The sequence below is a fragment of the Cydia strobilella genome, chromosome Z, assembly GCF_947568885.1.
Source record: "Cydia strobilella chromosome Z, ilCydStro3.1, whole genome shotgun sequence".
Taxonomy (NCBI): Eukaryota; Metazoa; Arthropoda; class Insecta; order Lepidoptera; family Tortricidae; genus Cydia; species Cydia strobilella.
The window spans coordinates 14346704-14373534 of record NC_086068.1 but is presented as its reverse complement, the minus strand read 5'-3'; the positions used below and the strand labels follow the sequence as shown (position 1 = coordinate 14373534).

General features: G+C 36.4%; 1 protein-coding gene across 1 annotated transcript; it reads right to left on the bottom strand.

Annotated features, from left to right (window-relative positions):
* Positions 1-513: 513 nt before the first annotated feature.
* LOC134754268 (juvenile hormone esterase-like) lies at positions 514-24258 on the bottom strand. The gene is made up of 10 exons (XM_063690484.1): positions 23924-24258; positions 10412-10564; positions 9796-9943; positions 8662-8856; positions 7118-7314; positions 6680-6836; positions 2959-3131; positions 1484-1634; positions 1015-1141; positions 514-773 (listed from the first exon to the last, which is right to left on the bottom strand). The coding sequence occupies exons 1-10, from the start codon at positions 24170-24172 to the stop codon at positions 587-589; spliced, it is 1737 nt and encodes a 578-aa protein (XP_063546554.1). The 5' UTR covers positions 24173-24258; the 3' UTR covers positions 514-586.
* Positions 24259-26831: the final 2573 nt, after the last annotated feature.

Here is a 26831-nt window from a genome sequence, read left to right as displayed (position 1 = left end):
ATCAATTATCATGATAGTTGCTATAGAACTAATAATATACGGACATTTTTTTCTTGTTTTTTAAACGATTTATTAGAATGAGGGAGTTATGCATTCAACAATTATTTTTTTAATATTTGGATATTTGTTACCTCAGAACTCCTTTATTAATGGACCGATTTAATGTTTAGGCACTTTTGGTATACACATAGCAATTTTAGCATTGTCATCAACAAATCAAGCATAATTTGCATTCAAAAAGTACTGTTTATGGGTCTTTTTGTCCGTGTTGTCTAAAATCATAGTTTTGCATATTAATAATGTTTGTTGTCACCCATATATCTTCCTGACAGAGAAAATGTCTTCGTTATATCGTAATAGAGAGGATTATGAACCCATGCAAAGGCTAGAAGTCGAAGGAAATAGACAAAATTCAATGACAATAAACGTAATCGTGATAAAATTTATTATAAAGGCAGCATACTTGTACAGCACGAACATGCTTATTAATACTCCAAATGTGACCTAAAACTTAGAGTGAAGACGTCAGCGGTAATGCATTCGTGAAATGCAGGAACTACTTGCAAGTTGCAATCTTCGTGATCACCTACAGCTCGTCTATGAAGCGCCCCTTTTGAAGACTGTGCCACAGCGGTAAAGTGCCCCAGAACCGCGACCTCCACGCCAGATTTTTCTTCATACCTGACTTCTTAGAAATCTCCAAATACTCCATTTTCTTTGCGCTTGACGCCTTAGACCATTTGAAGGGAATATTCACCGGCTTGTTCGGATTTCTAAAAAAACATGATTCTTAAGGCTTGTGTATTCCATCATATTTAGATTATTTTTAACAGATCATAGACAAAAATCAGAAACCAGTATACGAGTATAAAACACTTGTATAAATATGATCGCAAAAGTGCACATGTGTATGTATTTAGTCGTTGCAATGTTTAATAACTTACGTTACTGGAATATCTTTCAATACGAAAAAGTACTTACACGTAGGGAAATACGAATATAACAGACGCTTACCCAGTGGTCGCAAAATTGGTCCATAAGTTCACGATTAGCTTGCTCATTTCTATATCTTTATCAGAAAACTCATTACTCAGAAAATATATTGGAAACAAATGCATCAGTTCATCTGCATGACATACACCTGTAAAGTCAAATAAATTAATTGTCACCACGCCAGCTCGTATAGGCTCTCTTTGTATAATCTTTATGAAAGTGACATTTTATCCACATGTGTGGCAAAGTAATCTGATGAAAAGTGTTTTAATTTATCGCCACTCGTTGCGATTTACCTATTCGCACGTGTATCGCGTTTTACATTCATATGGCCCTTTAAATTTTCGACACAGGCACGTGAAATGCACTAGTGCGGTAAAGTAGCAGCATATTTACTGTAAATAACCATTATGCAAATATTTTTTTAGCTTTCTGGTTTTTTTAAATATACATATGTAATATATATATATATATACTCTATACTACTAACCGTAGTCTCCAAGAGGATCTCCAAATATCTGAGAAAAGCTGTTGTTGGCTTGATATGCCAACTCGTATAGATAGACAGGGCTGTCGGTGAGATGGGTGAACTGCTCGACCGCCTCTACGGCAGGGTATGCAAAATACGAATCACTATAAATCTGAAAGCAAAATTTTATTATACTCTACATACGGAAAAACAATTAAAGTAAAAAACACAATGATTTATATTTAATAAGGTATTGATTTTGTGCCTAGTTATGTTATTTCTGTTGGCGGATTAGTTGCAGAATAGAGTTTATATAGGCAACATTTAAGAAAACTACTGGTTACCATAGCAATGTGTCAACATTCTTCTTGGACAAAATATAAAAGCATTCGTTTGTACTTTCGCAGTTTTAATTCAGTAAATTTACTTATTTGAACTCCAAGGCAAAAGTATATACTTTATCAGGATCTCCAAATATCTGAGAAAAGCTGTTGTTGGCTCGATATGCCAACTCGCATAGACGGCATAGATAGACAGGGCTGTCGGTGAGATGGGTGAACTGCTCGACCGCCTCTACGGCAGAGGTGTTAATTTGAATCACCGCTGTTATCGCTAATGGAAGAGCAATCTTTTCCAGTTCCAGACAACTTTTGAATTACGGGAAACACGACCGATTTTATATTATGCAGTAGTGACATAAGTAGTGTAGCTTTCAATTTAAGAGGAAAGAGGAAGGCCGCATCTCCATACAAACGAAGTTCCCATTTTCCTCTATGGATATTGACATTATCGAAAATAATGAGGACTAACGTTTGCATGAAAAAGCGGGTCCTCCACTTTCGTCTTAAGTACTTATTGCGCACTTACATCCTCTTAATAAATTTTTTTTTTTTTTGAAAATACTCATTACAGGCTCATTACGTTTAAAACTATCTTCGTGGAAAGCATTGTTAAGCGATATTTTGTTAATTATTTTGAAAACTATTCACTTACATAATTAAAAAAAAAGTTATTTTCTGATGGGACACACGTTGACTTTTACTGTTTTTTTAGGGTTCCGTACCCAAAGGGTAAAAACGGGACCGTACTACTAAGACTCCACTGTCCGTCTGTCTGTCTGTCCGTCTGTATGTCACCAGGCTGTATGAACCGTGATAGCAAGACAGTTGAAATTTTCACACATGATGTATTTCTGTTGCCGCTATAACAACAAATACTAAAAAATACGGAACCCTCGGTGAGCGAGTCCGACTCGCACTTGTCCGTTTTTTTTTACTTTTTGTTACATGTATGGAGTGCCCCCGTAAACATACGAGTATATCTTTTTTTAAATTAACTTCTAGACTAAGCAGGGTTCACAAGTACACTTATGTTCCAAATTTAAATAAAATATAGCTAATAGTTATCTAGTAAAATGGTTATGACACACGTACGGTACGGACAGATGGACATTACAAAACTATAAGGGCTACGGAACCAAAAAAAGGGGCACTTACGTCTAGCAAACCCTGTTTGTATTTCTCTTCATCGTTTTCATCAAGGTAGAGTTCTTTGACCTTTGTATTGATGATATCAGCAAATGGTGAGTTGTCGTAATAAAATGTGACAGGCGCTATAGTCTCAAAAGCAGATTTAAATTCATTAAATCTCGTCCGATTTGCAGTAATCCCTGGAATTAATATAATAATATTGATAATAAGACAATAAACACTATTGCATACCGCCGCTTAGATGTAATTTGCGACTTCTGTATATACTAGCGACCCGCCCCGGCTTTGCACGGGTAGTTTAACTAATTTACACAAAACCTTTACAAATTATACATATAAACCTTCCTCTTGAATCATTCTATCTATTAAAAAAACGCATCAAAATCCGTTCCGTAGTTTTAAAGATCTAAGCATACATAGGGACAGACGGACGGACGGACAGACAGCGGAAAGCGACTTTGTTTTATACTATGTAGTGATAAATAATATTCTGAACAACGTGCCCACGAGGACCCGAAGTATTTTAACAGTGTATTCCTGATCATATTTAAAGATAAAATGTCTAATACTTACTTAAACTTTTCTACAATTCGCCTTATTTCAGAAAGAATACGTTTTAAAAAAAACTTGTAAATACAAATTACTTACTAAAAAAAATAAACTGCTTCTTAATTAGCAAAAGAAAAAAATATACCAGATAATTCACTGCTACTATTTAGGGTTCCGTACCCAAAGGGTAAAAACGGGACAGTGTAATTCTTCACCGGTATAAGTATGTGTAGGTCATAGATTAGTATATGTTATTACTGTAATAGATAAGAAACTCTCGGACATTTCACGTTCACGTCTCTACTAGTGCTGCCCCTAGCGGTCCTGCTCTCAACTAATGAGACTGTATATGCAGTAAACACGCACACATGTACACACACACACACACACACACACACGTACTTATGGGTTCTTTACCTACATGTAACAACTTTAATATTGGAAACTGATTTATGTAGTAATCTTTGTCGTACCAATTTCCATTTGCTTAGAAAACTACATAAATCAGTTTTTCAGAATAAATAAATGAAAACTTATGTTGAATCAAGTACAATATATTATTTATAAGTACCTACTTATTTACATACGTTCCATTCCAAGTAACTAAGACACATGCAAATACAGCGACGCTTTAAGCGCACTTCCGTGAAAATAACTTAACAGCAAGTATGTAACAATTTATTTCCTGACTATGTTTTAAACAATAATTAGAGGCAACCTAATTCATTTCTTCTTCTTGATCCCAAAATAACTTGGAAAGCTTCAATAGTTTGATCCAACTTTTTTTGATTTAATTTAGATCCATTTTTGTCGCATATTTCATAGTTTTGAGAACATTCAAGCTTTTTATCCACAATTTGTGGTGCGGTGATCTGGGTGTTACAGCGCATTAGATTAGGTAGATTTTCCTTTTTTAGGTTCACTGAAATTGCCATTGACAACATCGAAAAACTTATCGAAGAAAAGCACGATACCTGCCGTGTCGCAACTTTATTCTGAAAGCTTTTTAATACCTGAAAATATATTAACAGTTAAGATGTTATCAAAAGTATAAAAAGGTTATTTTACAGCGAAACAGGACAAGTGTTGAGCATGCATTTTAAGGGTGTGCTATTGTCACATTTAATGTTAGGTAACAAGAAATCAGTGAATCGGGATATTATTCATGTAAAATGTCGACAAAGGTAACGTATTGTGGTTGGATTTTATCAGTAGATGTATGTCTTTCTAATTTTGGCAGGTTGTAGTTGATTTATCAGATTAAGACCTAGGCACGGAAAATAGTATCTTAATTATGATAATCAGAGCAACGTGTATGACGGGCCTTACGGGCACTAAGAATGGTGCTAGTTCAACGGCTGTTATTTGAAATGTTACAATGTTCCATGTTCCATCGCCAACATTTCATAAATATGCTTTACCCGAAGCCTCTATCAAAGCTTTTGATAAAGATGAAATAATAAATAAATGTTCAGGAGGTATATATATATTATAAACTCGAAAATTTACTTACCTTGCCCTTATACCGATGTACATACAAGAAGGTACACAGATTCGGCGCGGCCCGGCCGGCATTGCTTTTCATTTTGCCTGCGTTGGTTTGGTTGAATGAGTAAGAGCACAACTCAACACAACTTAAAAGGTTGGTTGTGATATAAAGAAACGCTGTTTGTTAATATCTTAACATAAATCTGACCAAAAATATGTTTAAACGGAATTTATATTAAAAAACAACTTAGAAATAATTTCAAAATTTCCCGTCAAACCAAACGTGGTTTGGTTTTTTTATTCGTCTAAATACGTCAGTCTGTCATTGTACGGTGTTTGCACTACATATTAAAAAAACTACTTTTACGTTTCAAATTTATTTTGTTTCCTAGTTCATTTGCAACGTAAGGTTAGTAACACTATCAAAACATTTTTTATTAAAATATATTCTTCTAGATTTAATTAAATACGATTAAGTTACCTGCTTAAATATTTGTTTTGGTATATTTTGTTTTCTACTATCTACACACAAGAATGATATCTAGCCACACTCAGCCCTCCTTATGCAAAAGGCGGTATCTCAAAAACGAATGAACTGGAAATGGAACGTTTTGATTCAAATTTAAGGTACTTATTTGCATGCAATCTTCAATTGAGATACCGCTTTTTAGCTCAGCAGGGCACCACGGCTGAGGAATATATGTCCAGCATAACCCAGAGATGGCATTATTATCAGCATTACATTACTCCTCTTCAGAGATACTATACCATGGGTATAACTAGATCGTTGTTTAGTAAAATGTAAGCACAGTCTGCAGCAGTGCCTACCGCGAAACACGAAAATCGAAATTTCGTTATCTCTCTGACGCTCGAATATCCAAGAGTGATAGAGGCAGAATATAAAGAAATTTCGATTTTCGTGTTTCACGGTAGGCCCTCAGAACGTCAGAACTCACTAAGTAAGCGACGCACCTTTATTGTTGACAGAGTAAGATTGTGAAGAGAGCAGAGGGGCTACCGCGAAAACCGAAATTCGCAAATTGCGGGGATCTTTCTCTTTTACTCCAATGTAGGCGTATTGAGAGTGACAGAGAAAAATGCCCGCAATTTGCGAACTTCGATTTTCGCGGTTATAGCCCAGGCCCCGTAGACAACATGCCAATCGCTAACGCTAGGTACGAAGCGAACGAAACGTAACTGTCACTGTCGCACTAATATGAAAGAGTGATAAGACACACAACAATTCGATGGCGAAGCGCAGGCGATCGTCACCTTGGCTAGGCCGCCGATCTTTTTGACGGTGACGCTTAGTTACTTAAGTTACATCAGACGCGTTAATTGCATCTTGTGCCTTTTGAGTCGATACGTCGCTACGCTCATGGTTCAAGAAGGTCATCAATCGCTCTTAACTACTTCAGGCAGGCGTAAAACAAAAACGCACCTAGACGCACATATGAGTCGATCGTCTTTAACTTCAATCAAACTCGGGTAAATACATCTGTCAGATTACGCGATTTTGGTATTAAGAAAAGGTATAATAGGGTAGATATTTGCTGAGAGGGCCGAATGGATTTACCCGGAGTTTGAAGTTAAGCGACACATATCTGCATCTACCACAACCATGGTTTGTTGATTAAAAATGTGTTACGTTAAAAGGTTGACGTTGTAAAGCATAGCAGCAAATACTCACAAACAGATTTCAGGCATCCTTCTGCGCTGTTCAGGCCAGTCATCCACGGTACAGAAGCAATATCTTGACTGCTTCTCGGAGCCACTGTCAAGAACGCGCCAGGGAGGTCCGGCTCAACGACTGCTTTAAACGGAGTCATTGGCTCGTAATCCCACGTCTAAAATCCATGCAATGTTCTAGATTAATATGTGACTGATTCGGTTGTCATAATTATTATAATGTAAATTTAGCAGCGTCTAAACGTAAATAATTACTATAGCTACTAAATAATCACATCAAATACACTTCACTAATCGGTTAGGACGGGGTACGTCAATTTCTGAGTATGTGAATATTATATTATTAATGCAAGCGTACCGTTCACCGCTGCACTTTCTATATAGGCAAAGGGCAATCTGGAGAAAAAGTGAGTAAAACAGAAATCCATCATGTACTAACGTAGAACTGGAATTCTGTGTTGATAATGTCGTAGCTATCCTTGGTGCGAAGGCACTTGAGCATGGCTTCCGAGGGTGTTTGGGGGCAGTCGAGAAACTTCGCTAAGCGGAAGGCTTGCCTTAGAGGCTCTCCTGGAGGTGCCTCCGCCCACGGCACTGTAGCCACACCCGACTCTGATATCGCTTTGTGGAACAGACCTAAAATATATGTACATACTTTACACATATGGAAATCATGGTAATATTTAATTAGTTTTATCACACCCCCAATCAATACTGTTTGAATTGGACTGTTAATTGAGAGGATACATAAGTGGTTATTTTTCCATACAAACGTTCTCGACATTTTCCTCTCTGGATTTTAAGTTTGTAGATGAATAATTTTTGATATATGAGTTCAATATTACCAATATCTGTGTTTAAAAAACGTATAGCTAATGGTATATCATAAAAAATAACTTAAACTTATCTAAATTCAACAATAAACTACAAAACTAACTAAAATATTTTATTCAAAAAGACCTCCGCGAGCTGTACCGGGTGCAAAGGTGCCCATCACACTTGCCGCGTTACCACGTTGGATAGCGATGGCCAACCTTTGCACCAGGTACGAACCCGCGCGAGCATCAGAGGTCCTCTCCCTAATCCTATGTCCCACCTCCCTAATAAACGATATGGCGTCAGACCCCCAACACCCCGTTGTCTCGAAGGCGAGGGGTACAAAATAATAATTTGCCTCGAGGATGGAATATTTCGCTCTCTTTCTCAAAGCTGCCGACTCTGCCTCAGCGCCAGGTGTCTGTACCGTCCGGCTGAGATGTGACGCGGCGAAAGTGCTGACGCACGTGGCGTCCCACAGTAGGCACTTCCCCTTCTGCCATGGCACCAAGGTTAATCTGTGTCTATACGTTTTGCTTTTTTTTGATATTCTTGTTTTTATAAGAACTAGGTTACTTCAAACAGCGCTTGAAACGGCCAAATAAATGTGCAGTAAATAGACGCCTAGCATAAAAAATCGGCAACAATAAACGCATAAATCAAAACGGTCAGACACAGATAAGAATTCTCATTCCGTTTCCAAAATTTCGTTACGATTGATAAAGTTTTGGAGGAGGAAAATGTCGAGAACGAAACCTCGATTTCTGAGATTTTTACGCAAGATTTTTCGCCTAAGCTGCAGTTGTCCTTATCGCACGGAGCCGTCCCCGTCAGCCGGACGGAGATATTTACCTAAAATTCTCAAATCTGAGAAGGGGCTCAGCTGATATATCCTCTTAAACGAAGTCCGGTAACGTCATCTGCACTTGCTTTTTGATTTATTTACAATAGTCTAGAAATTCTAGCGATCCCAATTAGGTCGCGCTTTTATCTCCTGTATCGTTACCGTCACTTTCTGGCTATAAGAGTGCGATAGTATCCCGCATTACACGATAAACGATATAAGTGCAATCGTTATTCCAATGGACAAACCATTAGATAGTGAAATAAAATATAGAAATTACTCGTAGAAACGTTGATAGCTCCAAAAGCACTTATTACACTTACCTCTACTAGATTTGGACAACATGTGAAAGTACGTGCTCGCACCACCAGCGCTTTCCCCAAATATGGTGACGGAATCTTTGTCCCCTCCAAAACTAGAGATTACTTTTTGAATGAACCTCAGAGCCTCTTGTTGGTCTTTAAGGCCGTTGTTGCCGGGGCAGTGAGGATCCTGCGTAGATAGGAAACCGAGAGGTCCTGTAATATTGTTCTTATTAATCAGCGAATCAGAGCGAAGCGAGTATGTATTTGGGAACCTAAATATATTCATACATTAGTGAGCCTTTGTACCCATTTATGTGTAACCAGATAAGATGTAATTAATTGTTACAAAAACATTTTTACACATACAATTTGGTCACCCTACTCAATGTGACGTCTTGTCGCTTTCTATACAGCGTATGTCAAAAGTCATAGGGTGACCATGATTATAGGTACTTAGTATAAGAACTATAAGATTAATTTTATATTAAACATATTAATAACGGGTCACTCACGTATTTTAAGTCGAAAACAGCTCGACATTATTAATATGTTTAATATGTCTGTGTCTCACGGAAGTTTTGTTGAGATTAATTTTGCTTGAAAAATTGATACACATTATGTCTCGTACGATATATCTTACCAAAGATAGATATAACTCCGTAATAGATGGATACAGTCTAAGGAAAAAACGTGCCTCGAAAATCACGAAAATTTGATTCTCGATCAGATGGCGCCACTAGTTTTGGCCTACACTCGTATAGAGGGCGTTGACTGTTTCGTTTGTTATTTATAATTTTAACGCATACCAGTGAAAGAAGATGGGTCAAAATCATATAAAAATAATTAATGCAAATAAAAAAATCATTTATCCATATTTAAATACATTTTATCGTATTTTTATAAATATTTATTTTTAGTTTTAAAGTGTGTCGACAGATGGCAGTGAATTTACTGGGGTTACAAAATTTACTATGACAGTACCGCTCTAGTATAAGTTACTCTATGATCTTACCTACCATACGAGTATATGAATAGGTAGGTATATAGATTACGTGTATAAGCGCCACTATAGACCGTTATATTCTTTATAGGAATTTGATGTCTAGATTTTCCAGTGAATAATAAATTAAAAAAGCAAGCACGTATAATTACCTAATCTGTAATTGATCCCCACTAAGAGAACGTCCCTATCCAAAAGATGTTGCGGTCCGTACATGGCAGTGGAGGAATCTCCACACATCCAGCCTCCTCCGTGGATGAAAACCATCACTGGCAATAGCTTGTGAACGTTGGCGAGCTCCTACGAATTCCAGAAAATAGGTAGTTATTTTATAAAATAATGGTGTTTAGTTTACCAATGTGGAAATTAGTGGCTATTAATTTATAAATTGTGAGCGTTAGCACACTATCGATTAACAATCAAAATTTATTCGACGCGGCATATACCTATGGTGCCGGTCTACACTTCTGTTTGTTCATGTCGCAGAGGGCGCGTAGCGACATCACAATCACGATCATCATGGCGTTCAAGGGCACAATTTGACACAAAAAAGTTAATGAGGGTTATATTATACTTTTGTTATCAAGAGTGGTGATGTCATTTTGCTATTACATAAGGATCTACTAGACGAGTTAGTTAGCCACGCAAACGTCGATCACGTTCTCGAGTCAAGCAAGGCTCTATAACTATTTACTTTACTCGTATTACTTATGCAAATCACCACGAAATCAATTTCATCCTAATTTATGCAAGGTATTAGTAACTTACTTCACTGGTATATGGGGTGTAAATGTTGAGATACAGGCAGTCTTCCTGGCCTACTATGACAGGTTGTCGGACATAAGGATTTCTCTGCACACACGCGGGACTTGACTTGGTGGCATCTAATGTGTGGCCCCACTTAATCACTGGGACAGGGGCCTAAAAACAATACAATTAAAAGTATGATATTTAACTCAAAAATTTGGGTGCTGTTTTTATGTTTCGGCGTCCGGCTACCTACTAATAAGAGTAAGAATGAATACCTATGTAGTACATGACTTTGACATTTTGAAGCGATTTGTCCTAGTTAAGTAGGTGCATGACATCCACTTTAACTTGCACAAATCGCGAAGATTTTCTATTCGGACTACCTATTCGTACCTTAATTATGATTAGACATAAACCATACCTATACTTACAGTAGGTAGGTACTTGTTTTTAATTAGTGTAAATATAATTTATAATTAGGTAATAGTAGATTGTACAACAAGGGCATAGAGCGATCCATTTTTATCCAAGGCAATTTATTGGTTCGAACGCGGCGAAGAACAATATAGTCGAGGATAAAAATTGACATTTATGCCTGAGTACATAGCACATACACTCTGCTTTTCACTTCGAGTGTGAGTAAAATATACAAAAATATCCAATAGTTTAGGTTATTTTACCGTATTTATTCAAGACTAAAGTAAATTGTACTCGGTTGTGTCGGGGGCGCGGGACACGCCGGTCGGGAGCGCGCCGGTCGGGCGCGCCCCGGCAGGGCTGGTAGTTTGTATGGCAGATTTTAGACTTTATTGCTAAGTCAATAAGGGTCGTAATAGATGATTTTACTTTATGCTCTAGAACATAATAAGCAACTTCGTGTCGTCTACGCACGACTTAAAGTGGAATTTGACGAGCATGAGAAGTGAAAAAGTATATAAGGTCTTAATAAATTTTGAAATAGGTAGCTCGTACTATATTAAAAAAAAAGAAAACTGATTTCAGCGTTTTTAAAAATTCATCCCCCAAGGTGGTGAAAAAGGGGTTGAAAGTTTGTATGGAGATCAAATATGTTTGCGAGTGCGGGACTTGAATCTTTGTATAAGGGCATATTAGTAGAATACAAGAAAAGTAATTTCAGCGATTTTGTAAATTCATCCCCTAAGATGGTGAAAAAGGGGTTGAAAGTTTGTATGGAGATCAAAAAATTTTTCAAGTGCAGGACTTGAAACTTTGTAATGGGCATATTATTAGAATACAGGAAAAGTAATTTCAGCGTTTTTTTAAATTCATCCCCTAACAGGGTTAAAAAGGGGTTGAAAGTTTGTAGGGGTCCTAATTTTATTTGAAGGAAGATACTTGAAACTTCATAGAAAGATATTTAATGAAAAGAGACGATAACTAATTTCAGCATTTTTGAAAATTCATCCCCCAGGGTGGTAAAAAATGGGTTGAAAATTCGTATAGAGATTTTTTGATTTTTTGAGTGCGGCACTTCAACCTTTGTATAAAGGCATATAACTTATATATATTCTTTGAAACTTCTTAGAAACGCATTGTATAACAAAAAAAGTTATTTCAACGTTGAAATTCCCCCCTAAGAACCCCCCTTAGGGGACGTAAGTTTATATGAGGTACAAAATTTCTTGAAACTTGGTAAAAGGGCATTTTATTAAAATAGACGAAAACTGATTTCACCGTTTTTGAAGTTTGTATTGGTAATAAAGTTTGCATCGTGTATTTGAGTAAGTATCGAGAAATATTTTTTTCATTCGTTATATAATTATTAACCTATGATTAACCGTCCCTACTGATATCTTTTGCTGCATAATGTTCTATGCTTATGTAAAAGATATAACCACCAACATAAAATCCACGCGTACGAAGTCGCGGGCAACAGCTAGTATACAGAGTGACCTTAGTCATTGGACAAACCCTGAAATCCCACGTAGGGTTACTTCTCAGGAATGCTCTAACTTTAATATTTTTTAATTAGAACAAAATATAAAAAAAATTTTTTCAAACAAAAATTAATTCCTATGATCGACAACAAAAAGAAACATGCTGTATTAATCATTGGTAGTGTTTTTGACAACTTGTTCGAAAATGTGCGGCAATGATGACATTTGTCATAAGTCAGAATCTTATTAATGTCATAAATAAAAAAGATAATCAATAAGGTCGAAGAAAGTTTCATACTATTTATTACCTCAGGAGCTATTAAAACATACAGGCTGCTCCAAAGTAAAAAAATCGTAATTTGTTACAGAGGCCATAGTCGATTTTGGAGCAAAAATGTAAAATTGATAGATTTAGTAGTTGAAATTATACACGTTTAGTTACTTAATATCTAAATAACAAGTATTGGTGTGTATTAGCACGTCTTCTCATCTTGCCTTTTAATAATGAGGTCGCGAGCGTGCGTCACCGGTAATATATGAAGAGAAGGGGCAGTTTTTAAAAATTCATCAAAAATTTATGGTAGTAAATTACACAAATTAATGTATAAGAATAGTTTCAGCAAATGATGTAAATTCTTTAAGTATCAAAATTACGTTGAAATATATATATGTTTTGAAGTAATTTCTGGAGAAAATTGAATTCGTTTAACTTTCATTTCCTCGAACTCTAAGTCATATAACAAAAATGTAATCTGATAAAGGTCAAGTACAGAATATTTGTAATATAAATTTACCATTTTTAGCAGTCCAAACTTTACGAAATTTACAAATAAGAGCGACAAAATCAGTGCTTTACGCGCGTTTACCTAAACGTCCATCAGAAAAAAAATCATTACTAATTTAGTGAGTCTGTTTTCAAAAAATTGATCTGATAAAAGGCAAGATAAGAAGACGTGCTAATAGAAACCAGTACTTGTTATTTCAATTAGGTAACAAAAGGTGTACAATTTCAACGACTAAATCTATCAATTTTACATTTTTGCGACTAAAATCGACACCCGCCTCTTAATTTCTTCGTAACCGCTACACCGCTTGTTATAATGATACTTGGTATACTGAGTCTAAATACCCTAATGCATATGTACATTTAGGCTTTGTCCAATGGCTAAGGACACCCTGTATATATATGAATTTGATAAACAAACTAATTTTAAACATGGGGACCACTTTTGGGTGGTAAATGAGAACATTAAAAAATTAAGTTTTACAAACTATATTGTGTGTCTTATTGTAAAAATCTCCCATCCCACCTCCGTCCGGCCCCTTTATCTCCGAAACTACTGGATCTAACATTTTCAATAAATACACAAAATAGTTCTTTACGTATAGATGACAGGAAAACCTATTAGAAATGCGAGTCGGACTTAATTACTTAGTTTTTTGTGATCCAACCCCTAGGGGTTTTTAAAGACCACTCACATTACACATAAAAAATACATTGTTTAAATTTTGTAATGTACGAAACGACTCGCACTTGGCCGGTTTTTTTAGCATTAGAACAGACTGTACGATATAAATGTGTCTTTTTATTGAAAAGCGCTTTAATAAATAGTAACAACATATTACTTATGAAACAATAGAATGTATATAAACATATACGCTATATAATTGTTACATATTTGCTGCAACTTATTTAAAACAAAATACCAGAATTCATCAAGGCGGAAAACAAACTAAGTGTATTTACTAAAAAGCTTAAGACATTCCTCATCCATAAAGCCTATTACTCAATTGGAGAATATATGACTGACACTGCATGATATTAAACTATTGTACATATTATAGTTATAATTTTATATATTATTTTTTTTGACATTTACTGAGTTATTATTTTATTGATTGCATTATATTCTTAATTAAATTTTCTTTTGACATATTGCAATATAAATTGTTTTTGTTTTGAAACGGTACCGGTGTAGTTTAAAGGAATAGAAAAAAAATATATATATATAAATCAGACTTTTTGCTTCCCATTGTTTAGAATATCAATTGTTTTAGAAAGGAATCCCTATTGCACGACATTATAAAATACTGTTACGCATTTAAACTTAGTATTTAAGAATTTTGCAATGCCCTGACAGGGTATCATGTACCTCCTACTTTACAAATAACACTTATGTATTGTAATGTACCTGATTATGCAAATAAAATGAAATGAAATAAAATAAAAAAGGTGATTTTCAATAAAGAGACACGTCAAGATCGTGTAGTCTTTTTCTAATTCTAAAAAACGAAGTATAAGAACGAATATGTTTTATCAAATAATGAAAAAAAATAACCTATGTTACTATACATATATTATATTATATTCTACATATTATTACTTTTTATTCTATAATAAAAGAAGTGAGCAATTAAGTGAAAACGCGTAACTAAACCCAATAATCATAATAATCCATCGGTCTCTTGCCACCATCAATGTACCCGCTCTTCTTGAGCCGACTGGCATTATCAGAGATGATGGCAAGAGGCCCGATGGGATGTCCTTGGTTCCTTGGAGCTTGGGACGGATGTTGGTGTGGGATGCTACCTGCGTAGACACACTGGCACCGTCCCACCTCCAACGGACTAATGTAAAAGCGGGCGGAGCGGCGGAAAGCGCCGAAATTTTAAAACGTAATAAATATAAGAGCCTCGGTAGAGAGTATCATTTCGTTCCATTTGGAGTTGAAACTCTAGGTCCATGGGGTCCCAGCGCGCATAAGTTGTTTGCAGAAATCGCGAAGCGTCTGGTTGACGTAACTGGTGACCGAAGAGCTGGCGGCTTTCTCGCACAACGTATCAGCATTGCGATACAGCGGGGAAATGCCGCCAGCATCCTTGGTACAATGCCTCAAGGGCCTATTTTAGATTTAAGCTAGTTATTAATTTCGTTTACGTAGTACCACTGTATATATCTTGTATGTAAATAAAAATAATAAAAAAAAAACCCAATTAATTTAATTGCCTTGACGTACCCAATAACAAAAACGTATAGTAAATGTGTATAGCATTTCCATAATAATATAAAGTTGTAGGTACCTACAGCTAAATTCCAATAAATTACAAAAATTACTTATCTAACCACAAGATCAATTATCTCGATCTATAATTACTCACCTATTACCCTCCTATTCCTAGGAATGTAGGTGATGGTAATATAATGAAATTTAGTAGATCAATCTACTGAAAAAACTGTTTTTATATATCTTCCGCCACCGAGCGGAGACGACGCGGAATGTGAATATTAATACTATTGTCGACTGCAAATTACTGTTTTGTTATTAAAATTACCCGCATAAAAGCCTGCTTTTCCTTGCTCGCTTAGCTATGGGAAAAGCATCATTAAATTTTACCATTACAGAGCAATATCACAGGCTTCAAGGCATAGAAGTGCATAATCGTACCTATATGCGACCTATAAAAAGAATACACTCATGGGTCGATGTCCGCGATATAGGTATACAGATGCGGCATACATATTCACGCAGGCTGTATAATTTAAACCAAGTTATAAATACTTACTATGTGAAGTAATATCTTTTTATGGTTCTGTACCTCAAAAGGAAAAAACCAAACCCTTACAGGATCACTCGTGCGTCTGTCTGTCTGTCCGTCTGTCACAGCCTATTTTCTCCGAAACTACTGGACCAATTAAATTAAAATTTGGTAATATTTAAGTTTGTGACCCAAAGACGGACATGTAACGTAAACAAATGAATTTTAAACATGGGGCCACTTTTGGGGGGTAAATGAGAAAATTAAAAAATAAAGTTCTTCAAACTATATCGTGTTATGTATCAAATTGCGAGAATTAAAAATATTTTTTTTTTATAATTTTATGATAAACAGTAGAAGTTATTCAAGAAAATGGGCAAACAATGACCCCCCCTCCCTTCTCCTTTATCTCCGAAACTACTGGGTCTATAATTTTGAAAGAAATACACTAAATAGTTCTTTACCTATAGATCACAAGAAAACCTATTAGAAATGTGCAGTCAAGCGTGAGTCGGACTTAATTACTTAGTTCCGACCCCTACGGGTTTTTAAAAATATTTCACTCACGTTTCACATAAAAAATACATTGTTTAAATTATGTAATGTACGGAACCCTTGGAACGCATCACTTTCAATTTAATCAAACAAATACGTAACTACAAACTAAGGTATCCGAGTGTTCGTCAATGTCCCAGGACATGTCTGAGGTGACAACAGGGTGTCGGTCGACTATTAAATAGTCATAAGCATTACGAGCATTGGGACGTTTACCTTATTATTGCTTTGTACTCTGTTTGTACAAAATTAAGTTGCAAGTACAAATAAAAATTAATTAATTTACAACTTAATTTTTCACTAACCATTAGAAATTCTGTTGTGGGTACCTCAAAAGGAAAAAACGGAACCCTTATCTTATAGGCTCGTCTGCTCGTTTGCTGCCTATTACATAAAAAAAAATTGTTGTGCGTCCGTCCGTCCGTCCGCATGTCTGTCAAGAACCTTTATCTCGGGAACGCGTGCCGTGGAGGTATCGAGGTACCATAATATATAGGTAGTCAGGTATGCCGCATAAAACGTATATTTCGACATTCTCAATGGAATCTAAATTTATAGGGTTATAGGGTACTTCCCGTTGACCTAGAACTATGAAATTTGGCAAGTAATATCGTCTTCGTCTTACATACTACAATTTCGGATAAAAATAATCTAAAAAACTATAAATTTGTAAAAAATAAAAATAAGTCAAAACTGTACGGAACCCTCTGTGGGCGAGTCCGACTTGCATTTGTCCAGTTTCTTTAATGTATTTTCACCGATTATTCCGAGCCCCGTGATCTGATTTGAGCAAGTAACGCTTTAATAATGTGGTTTTCGTTTGGGAAGTAATTAAATGATCAGCCATTTTTAAAACTGATCAGTGTTATTTTAAACGTATATTATATGTATACGTCATAATTTCATAAAAGTTTGACGTTTAGAATAACACTTGCACTGCGTGTGCTATCAAAATCGTTGCAGACTTATCTTGGTCTAACTTCTATAAATGGGGCACATTCTATGAAAAGGGACCTTATTGTCGATGGCGCTTACGCCGCACAGCGTCGCGCGGCATTGCATTTATATCGGAGCATCGTTAATAATGGCGTAAGCGCCATCGACAATAAGCTCCCTATTTATAGAAAACACCACAAATTATATCAGCCATGCTATCCTGCTACTTTGTCAAGTGTCAAGTTACGAGTAAATAAAATACAAAATATGTTACTTTATAAAATAAAATAAAAATGTATAAATAAAATTCGGCTCAGAGGACACAATTTTTATTTAATTATATTTATTTCCAGTTAAGCTATAATTATTCAAATAAAGTAATCACACTATTAACACTAATCACCGTGATAAAAACGCCCAAAAAATAAATTAAGGCATTTACTTTTTAATAGATCCAGCATGTTACATTTCTAAAAGGTAGTAAAAAATTGAATTGGGCAGTTTGCATTTGTGAATCGTTATGAACCACAATACAAACATGTTACTGCGTAATAAAACTGCTCGTTGATTATTAAGAAACTACCATTATACTTAGGTATAAAATTACTCATTGATCCTATAAGACATGCTTTCGATCAATGTAATGTCACCGTTCCTTCATGACCATCAACCAAGTAAGATTATGTGGCATGTTTTAATAATGCCTAATAAAAAGCTTTATTTATCTAGCGACGAGAATAACATGTTGTCCTTGGCACCCAATATTTATGGTCTTTGTACATTGTCGACAGACAACGATTGATTACCAAGTAGTCTGATTTGAATATCTTAAATTTGGATATTAGAGAATAGCAACAGCAGAAGCAAAAATTTCTGAGTTGGGGAGGTATTCAAGATTACCTGCACATGATGTTATTTTTAAATAAAAAGGTGTGATTTGATGCGATCATTTTCAACATCTCCCATCTCGCCCACTTAGCTACTCGTAGGTAGTTGGTATGAAACAAGGTATAATAATAATTAATAATAATGGTCTCATAGCGAAGAGTCTCGACCAACACCTTGAGAGACTCTCGCTAGGTGGTTGGATCAAGGGTCAGATGCAGAAGGCGGTGATCTTGGACACGGCGGGCGCGGATAGTCCGCCGGTTCCTCTCTCTGCGGCCCTGACCACCGGCAGCTTGGGCCCTGCCCCGCTGCTGGCGGCACAATAGGTTAGGTTTTTTATAATTTGTTTATATGTATTTTGTATTGTTTTGTAAGTGTTATTATATTTTACTTTTATATCCATATTATAAAAAACCTAACATAAGAAAATGAATAAATAAAGAGATTAATAATAATAATAGATTATTGCTTATTGCCCGCAGGGCAGCTTGTGGCGAGCTGTTGGGGAGTAACGACCCCACAGACCCGAGTGCTCCAGAGAGTTGATCAGTCTCCGTCTCCGGCGTGTCTTCGTCGGTCGGAGTGGAACCCCAAGGGGACCCGCAGGGCTCTCGGCTCTGGCTTGCCTTAATTGGCCGTCCAGAGAGGAGTCCAATTATACATATATATACATTTTATTACAAAACAATTTTTTTTTTCATAGTTAAAAAAATTTACTTATGAAGGAAAATGTAAAAAAAATACCATTCCCCCCCTTATCTCCGAAGTTTACCAACCAAAAATAATGAAATTTTAACACAATAATAAAATTATCATAAACATTACAGGAAAAATACAATCACACCTCTATCTGAATACTTTTTTTTTAATTATCAATAAACATTTTTTAATTTAATTTGCAATTTAAGCCCCTTTGCGGATGTTTATTATACTTGAAATATCTACGAGATTACACTAAAACCACCTTCTTTCAAATATAACAATAAAAATTGAAATCGGTTCACATGATAAAGAATTATCCTACAAAAACCAACATACATACAGGTCGCGCAAATTAGTTAGCCAATTTGCCGATAGATGGGGCTATGAATATGAAAATACACAATTACGCTTATTAGTTATGATTCTGGTCAAAAGTCTTTCGTGATTATCTGATTATGAGAAAATTTACAGTTTGTACGGAACCCTGGTGCGCGAGTTAAAAGAACTCGCACTTGACCGGTTTTTTTACAATACATATGTATTTTGTATAACTTTTTGAAATTAACTTTTAGATCCATATTATAAAAACCTAGCCTAAGATGAAAGATAAATAATGAGAACAACAATAAGTAGCTAAGTTATACATTTCATACGAAATTCTAGAAATCGTAGTTATTTAGATTTAAACTAACACGATTTTCACTCATAATTTTAAACTAACACGCAACTTAATCGCGTAAAAATTTACGTTTATTTATGGCCTGACGTTTCGAACGTGACGTTACGTTCGTGGTCACAAGCAGAGGAATGAGGGCTATCGTTTTCTTGCTCACCAGTTGGCGCCTCTGTTGATGGTGGTCCAAAAGACTAAAGAACAGCTGTCAGTCATTGAAGTGACAAGTGACATTTGACATTTCGAAGTATGGAAAAGACCACCATCTACACTAGCGCCCCTAGCGGCGAATTCATACGCGTTAGCCCTCATTGTAATTTGTATCAACATCGTCTTGGTGCGCGGGTTTTGCGAACTATTTACCCTACTTGCGGACCTTGCGGGGTAGCCGAACATTTGCTACAGTCGGGACACTCGGGACCAAACCACTGGATTGAGCTCGATAATCCCAAAGTCCTCTCACAACGGAACGTCTTTACGCAGGAAAGTACGTGAAGCAATCGAAATCAGAAAACATCGAAATTTCAATCAAAATCAAAAAACAGGGGATTTCGTCTTCGTGGAATCCAGTGATTAGTAAATGTAAGGGGGAAACCATCCCATCACATACCATCGGGTATCGTGAGTGTTGTGGGTAGGCAAAGTGACAAGTTAATAATCAAGATCAAATACGGGTAGTTCGTAAAACCCGCGCAGCAAGAAGATGTTGATACAATTAAATTCCTCGCCAGTCTGCCTGTGACCACGAACGTAACGGCACGTTCGAAACGTCAGGCCATAAATAAACGTGTTAGTTTAAAATAATAAAATATTTAGTTATGCGGATCCCTAGGTTTATTTATCTGTTATTACTATCTTATCCCTGTGCAAGTGTGCAGGTGTGCAGCTGCGGGGATTAGGGACTGCAATAACCCGTATTAAATTTGCATAGTTCTCAAGGTTTTCTTATTTACAACTCTAATTCTAGGTTAAAATAAGAAGCCTGTGATGGTAAGTGCTAGACCGGTTAACGTTGAGTGGGCAAGAGCATTTTATTTGGTTTTAGCGTTTCTTTCGTACCTATATATGTACACCTTATAACATCTATGTCATTTTATAAAGTTAGTACTTTGTCGTCAATATACGTACCGTAAAATGGGGTGAGTAGGAGCAAAACTGACATTCAAACCTCAATAACATTTTATTTTTACATATGCAAACTGAATGGTGTATATAATAAGTATTCCGGACGTTTGTATTTTATTTTTTATTTTATTTTGGGTAGTTCCGTTTCATAACTTTGACGATAAACAGGAAATCCCACCTCACCCCGTAGTCCCTCGTAATTGGGGTGAGATGAGTTTTCATACAAAGGTGATTTTGGAAGATTGTTGGATCGATTTTTTTTATTATGAGTATTACTATAGCTCCATTTTAAATCGGAATACATTATTTTTGTAGCAGTAGCCTTAAAATCCCATCTCACCCCCCTTTAATTTCTTCTCTCCCCATTCATAACGCAACTCTCCCCGCGAACCCTATTTACCCCATTTTACGGTACTAATATATTTCTGGGGATACCGCCGTTTAGCCAAAATATTTTTCGCCACATTTCACTTCCCAACAAACTTATGGCATCAATTTCATTTCCCAAATGAAATTTTAGCAAGTTTTTTACTTCGCAACCATTTCATTTCCCAACCTCATACTTGCGAAATGAAAATGACGTACTAGGTTGGGTTAGGTTAGGTTGGATTATGAAAATTTGCGAAATGAAATTTTGCCAAATGATAATTTGCGTAAAATAGTTTGGTAAGTAATACTTTGGGAAACGATATTTGGCAATACATTAGTAAACCATATTTCTGATTTAAGCATACCTACGCTTTAAAATCCTTAACATATATACCTTCTTATTGAGTAGGTACAATTTTAGACACAAACATAAGTAATACAAAGATTAAGATTCCAGAATAGATGAGTCCGGCCGTCTCTAAAGTACCAAGTTATGAGAGGAATTTGTAGATGTCCATTTCTATTCAAAGTTGTACGCTCAACTTTTGTTTGTATTATTTCTGCTATTTCAAATACGACCATCATGTAACCGTACAGGGAACCGCTAAATCAAATCCGGTACATTCGTTTTGTTACCTTATGCATAGAGAAATGGCACAAAATAAGTAATAGTATGAAATGAGTATATTTACTTATTTCTCTATGCCTTATGCCTCCGTTATGCCTACTCGTCATTATACCCCTCAGTTTATCTCGAGAAAAAAATCAATAAAAACAATTATAATAATATAATAAAATAGAGAACACTAATAACCGGCCGCGGACTCGCCCACCGAGGGTTCCGTACTTTTTAGTATTTGTTGTTATGGCGGCAACAGAAATACATCATCTGTGAAAATTTCAACTGTCTAGTTATGGTTCATGAGATACAACGGACAGACGGACAGACGGACAGTGGAATATTAGTAATAGGGTCCCGTTTTTACCCTTTAGGTACGGAACCCTAAAAACGACAAAAAATCACATTTTTTGTATGGAAGCTCCCTTAATTTTTCATTTACCTATAGTGACAACTTTTAATTGTTATTATAGTGGCAATATAAAAACACACTGAGAAAATTTCAACTGATTTTCTATAGCATGTGCTGAAATAGAGCCCGCTGACAGGACGTTTTATGTGTACCTACGCTCTTATACCTTGTGACCACTATCCACTTTTAGGCATAGGACATAAATAGAATCTCTCCCAAACACGTACATTTTGTGCACCTATTAGGTGACCTGATCATGTGCCGTACCGGCGGGATTCACGGAATACGCCGACAACGGCGGCGCCATACGTTCATTAAAAAACCCATAGTTAACGGCTGCGGATTGCGGATTTAAGGTTCCCAAGACCTGTGGCAATACCTTAAGTCAAACCAGACACGGTGTAAGATTAAAATATAAGCGATTTATAATCTAGGTTAGTAACTACGACGATACAAATTAAACGTATTAACTTATATTAAGATTTATGCTGTAGCCTAAGTATTGTTACTCGTATAAGATGCGCTGATATTAATTTTTCACCTCAACAGCTCGAACAAGCCTACTTTCGTCACTCCCTGGAGTGAGGAAAGTGCGACTTTCCTCACTCCAGGAGTGAAACAATGTAGCTTTTTAATTTAGTGAAGGCCATGAACTTCATACTTTTATTACATTTTTTTTATGGTACGGTACGGTACGGTACGGTACGGTACGGTACGGTACGGTACGGTACGGTACGGTACTGTCCGGTCCGGTCCGGTCCGGTCCGGTCTCGTCTCGTCTCGTATCGTATCTTATCGTATCGTACATATAATAATACTTTTTTTTCTGTTTATTCTGTGTAATTCGAAATACATTTTAACCTTTAATATGTTCTCACTACTGAGGTGAAAAATTATGTGTGCAACACGAGAGCAAAGTTATTTTACATCTCGTGTTTTTGAGTCCCTCGCTACGCTCAAGATTCTACCTTAGAATAATAGAATTAGAATAAACACTCGCAAGAAAAACCAACTTTCCTCTCTTGTTGCACAAATAACTATTTTAACATCCGATATAAATATGTATAGTCGTTATACATAGTAGACGCTTTAGATTAGATGAAACAAGCAAATCATACGTGCCACATCTAATGCCGCTTGACCACAAATAACAGAACGTGTTTTATTTTATTTAGTTTATATGCTTCTCTTCTCACCACCTGTGTATTTAATAGTTCCAGTATCATAAATTTGTAACTCACTAGCAGTGTAAATAATATATATTAATCCGTCTAAACTTATACCTATTAAATATGTACCACAAACAAAATAGTCCGGTCTGAAAGTTGTCTGTAAAATGTATAATTTATATTTATATTGTAAACAATAAATTATAAAAGGAGAGGTACTTTAATTACTTATTTTGCCTAGAAATCGCACAATTACATTAACTAAACGGGTCTTAATTGCGTACCTACACTTTGTACATTTACTTATTACTCTTATTAATCCTGACGATTCGGACAAACGGATTTGCGACCAAGAACTCCTTAATAAAGAATTCCTTAAAATAATTAGTGAAAATCGTGAAAAATTAAATCAATATAAAATGCATAAGTAACATATAGGTACTACTTAAGTATGTATTAAATAAACTTTAATGCATACGATCAAAACTAGAAATTTGATTATTACCGTTCGCATAAATGCTTAAAAATACGCCTGTAAGTATGAAATATGTACCCAGAAGTAATTCAAACAATATTAGAAGATATTTTCAGTTGTTCTGGTAAACTACAAAAAAATAACATTATAAGATATTAGAAAAAAAGCTCACCTTAAATCTTAATTCTCCGACAGGAGGGTATGCATATGGAATAGACGTAAAGGCTGAAATAGTTCTTTTGCCCCGTGTTTTCAGGTAGTGACCCCTCAACTGCCCGAGAGGAGTCTCCACCACTGGCGAATCATCGGCATTCACATTAACACCCACCAAAGTAGCTACAATTACTAAACTAATTAATACCGATAATACTTTATTACCGCAAACAGTTAAGTTACTAAATAATGCGAACTGGTTTGGCATGCTGACGAGATCAGAAATGACCGTTCTGCCTCGAATGCAAAAAACAAAGTGGATACAAAACGCCCAACTCCTTCGCTTATACGTCGGCGGGTGCCGGGTCGGCTTTAGGAAACTAACTTAGATCATAGCAAGTAAACCTATTGGTCGTAGTACTCGTAGTGTATATATTTTTTGTGAGAGTTGTTCGCTATAAAAGACATGCTCATAACATAATACTAAATTCTGGGTAAAAATAAAATCGACACATTGCGCTACCTTAACAGTTGCGTTACTACGAGTATATAGGTGCAAACAAAAAAGTATGCTGCATATAGTTTTCGCAAACCATCCGTAACGTTAGCTCCAAAACTAACTCGAATATCTTGGTTTAGGTGTAACTATTATTTGAATTATTTTATAAATGGCGGAAAACAACCAGAAAACACTAAACATATTGGTACTTAATTAAATTTTGAACTTGTAGTTGTAGTGTTGGACTAGAGTTTTACGGTACCACTCACGTGGCGCTATCTTATTTATTATACATATATGCCATCTTAAACATTACATTACAACGGTACACATCACAATAGTGTCATATTTAAGGATTCAAATCTTTCGACTACCATAATTCCAAATAGGCCCTATCACAATTAAGTATATACGCTTATAGACTCTACCATGACCAGAGTAAATGACAACACAAAAAAAAATCAAGCACTTTTGTAATAATATTTCCTATTACATAATATATTAATAATGAAAATGACCTGGAAAGGAAGTTTATTTAAAAAATAGTGTAAAATTCCGAAACGGGGCAATTTTATTTATGAAATACACGCATATAAACGTTCGGATTGAACAGAAAAAATAAAATAAGTGGCTGATCTCTTCTTGTTAATCAAATAATAGCATTGCGATACAGCGGGGAAATGCCGCCAGCATCCTTGGTACAATGCCTCAAGGGCCTATTTTAGATTTAAGCTAGTTATTAATTTCGTTTACGTAGTACCACTGTATATATCTTGTATGTAAATAAATGTAATAGGTATCAAATAATAGTACATTATTGTCGAGGCTCGGAAGTAGCTACTTGCTGGCTGAGGATTCGTTTTAAACGGACGACCTTGGGAGTCCGTTTAATTGAATCCGAAGCCAGCAAGTAGCCTTCCAGCCGAGTCATATACTATAGTGCTTTTCTCAAAAATGGCGCAATAATAACAAATATAATATAAATATTTTACAGAAGCAACTTCTTCTTCTTCTTCTTTTTTCTAGGGGCTATGTAAGGCTCCAGAGCCTATGTATCACTGCGACCATCTCTGATCTATTGTGATCGCCACCTACTACAACTCTCGATCCAAACCTGCAACTTCGAACAGCTGCAGGATCTTTTTGGTTTCGAGAGACTTTAACTCCTCCGGGCGCAATATATGTCCACCCAGGATCAAGTCACGAGTGCGCATTAGGCAGGGGCACTCTGTGAGGATGTGTAGGGGCGTCTCCTCTGCCTCCATACAGAGTCTGCACCGCCCCATGTCACGTTTCCCCATAGTGTGCATGTGCTTATTTAGGCCGCAGTGCCCGGTAAGCACCCTGACCAAGTTGCGCAGTTGGTTCCTAGGCAGCGCCAAGGCGCTCGAAGACGCCTTTTTGCTGAAGGCCTTGATAAGCGCTTTGGAATGGTTCAACCCTGGTTTTTCCCTCCAGAGTTGAATGGTTTTGTAGTGACAGTAGGTCTTTAGGGTGAGCCGCGTTAGGCTTCTGGGAATCCCACAAAACGGCTCAGGACTGTAGTTCTTCCCCTTAGCCCCTGCTCGCGCGAGTTCGTCGGCCTTTTCGTTTCCAACGATACCCGCATGCCCCGGGACCCAACGTAGAACAACCTTGTTCCTGGCTCCAAGGTTGTTCAATAATTGCCTGCAGTTCTCAACCAGCCTCGATGTGGTGACATCAGAGGTTAGGGCTAAGAGTGCCGCCTGGCTATCCGAATGGATATAGATAGTATGGTTGCCGTAGTTGCTTTGCAGATTTATTGACGCACATTCAATAATGGCGTATACCTCTGCCTGGAATATAGAGCAAAAACGCCCTAGGTTTAAGCTGATGCTTTTCCTGGGCGCTTCACCATATACTCCGCAGCCTACTTCAGATCCGGATTTGGAGCCATCAGTGTACCACCTCAGGCTTCCTTCTTTCCACTTAATTTGACTGTTACAGAAGCAACGCTTGTGTATATATTTTCACAGAAAAAAGTAAAAAGATTTGCTTTGCCGCCTTTTATTTTTTTTAATTAAAAATAGAAGTATCACTAGACTTATATTGACCGGGATATAGACCGTGATTACCTTTTGTATTATTTGTGAGCTCCCGATATTTCGACGCAGTTACATGCATCATGTTCACGGGTGACTGAAGATAGCGGGTGGGTGTCAAAGTTGTGTAGACAGCGCTCTGTCTACCCTCATTCTTGCGCGTCGGCTGCGTTCACTTAAAAAGGTAATCACGGTCTGTATCCCGGTCAATATAAGTCTAGTGAAACTAACCGTGAATCATTCAAAACTCTAGAAGTATATTTTTCTGCTGAAAATACGCCAACCTCCCAGGTAGCATTTATACCATGGAGACTAATTTATACGTCATTATGACGTCCGTTACGTCATTATGACGTATAAATGAC

Excerpts from the sequence above, each read along its gene's own strand:
- LOC134754268 (XM_063690484.1), bottom strand. The coding sequence starts at position 24,172 with ATGCCAAACCAGTTCGCATTATTTAGTAACTTAACTGTTTGCGGTAAT. Across the intron at positions 3,132-6,679 it reads AGGATGCCTGAAATCTGTTT|GGATTACTGCAAATCGGACG; the intron begins GTGAGTATTTGC and ends TATTAATTCCAG. Across the intron at positions 1,635-2,958 it reads ACAAACAGGGTTTGCTAGAC|ATTTATAGTGATTCGTATTT; the intron begins GTAAGTGCCCCT and ends TTTTGCTTTCAG.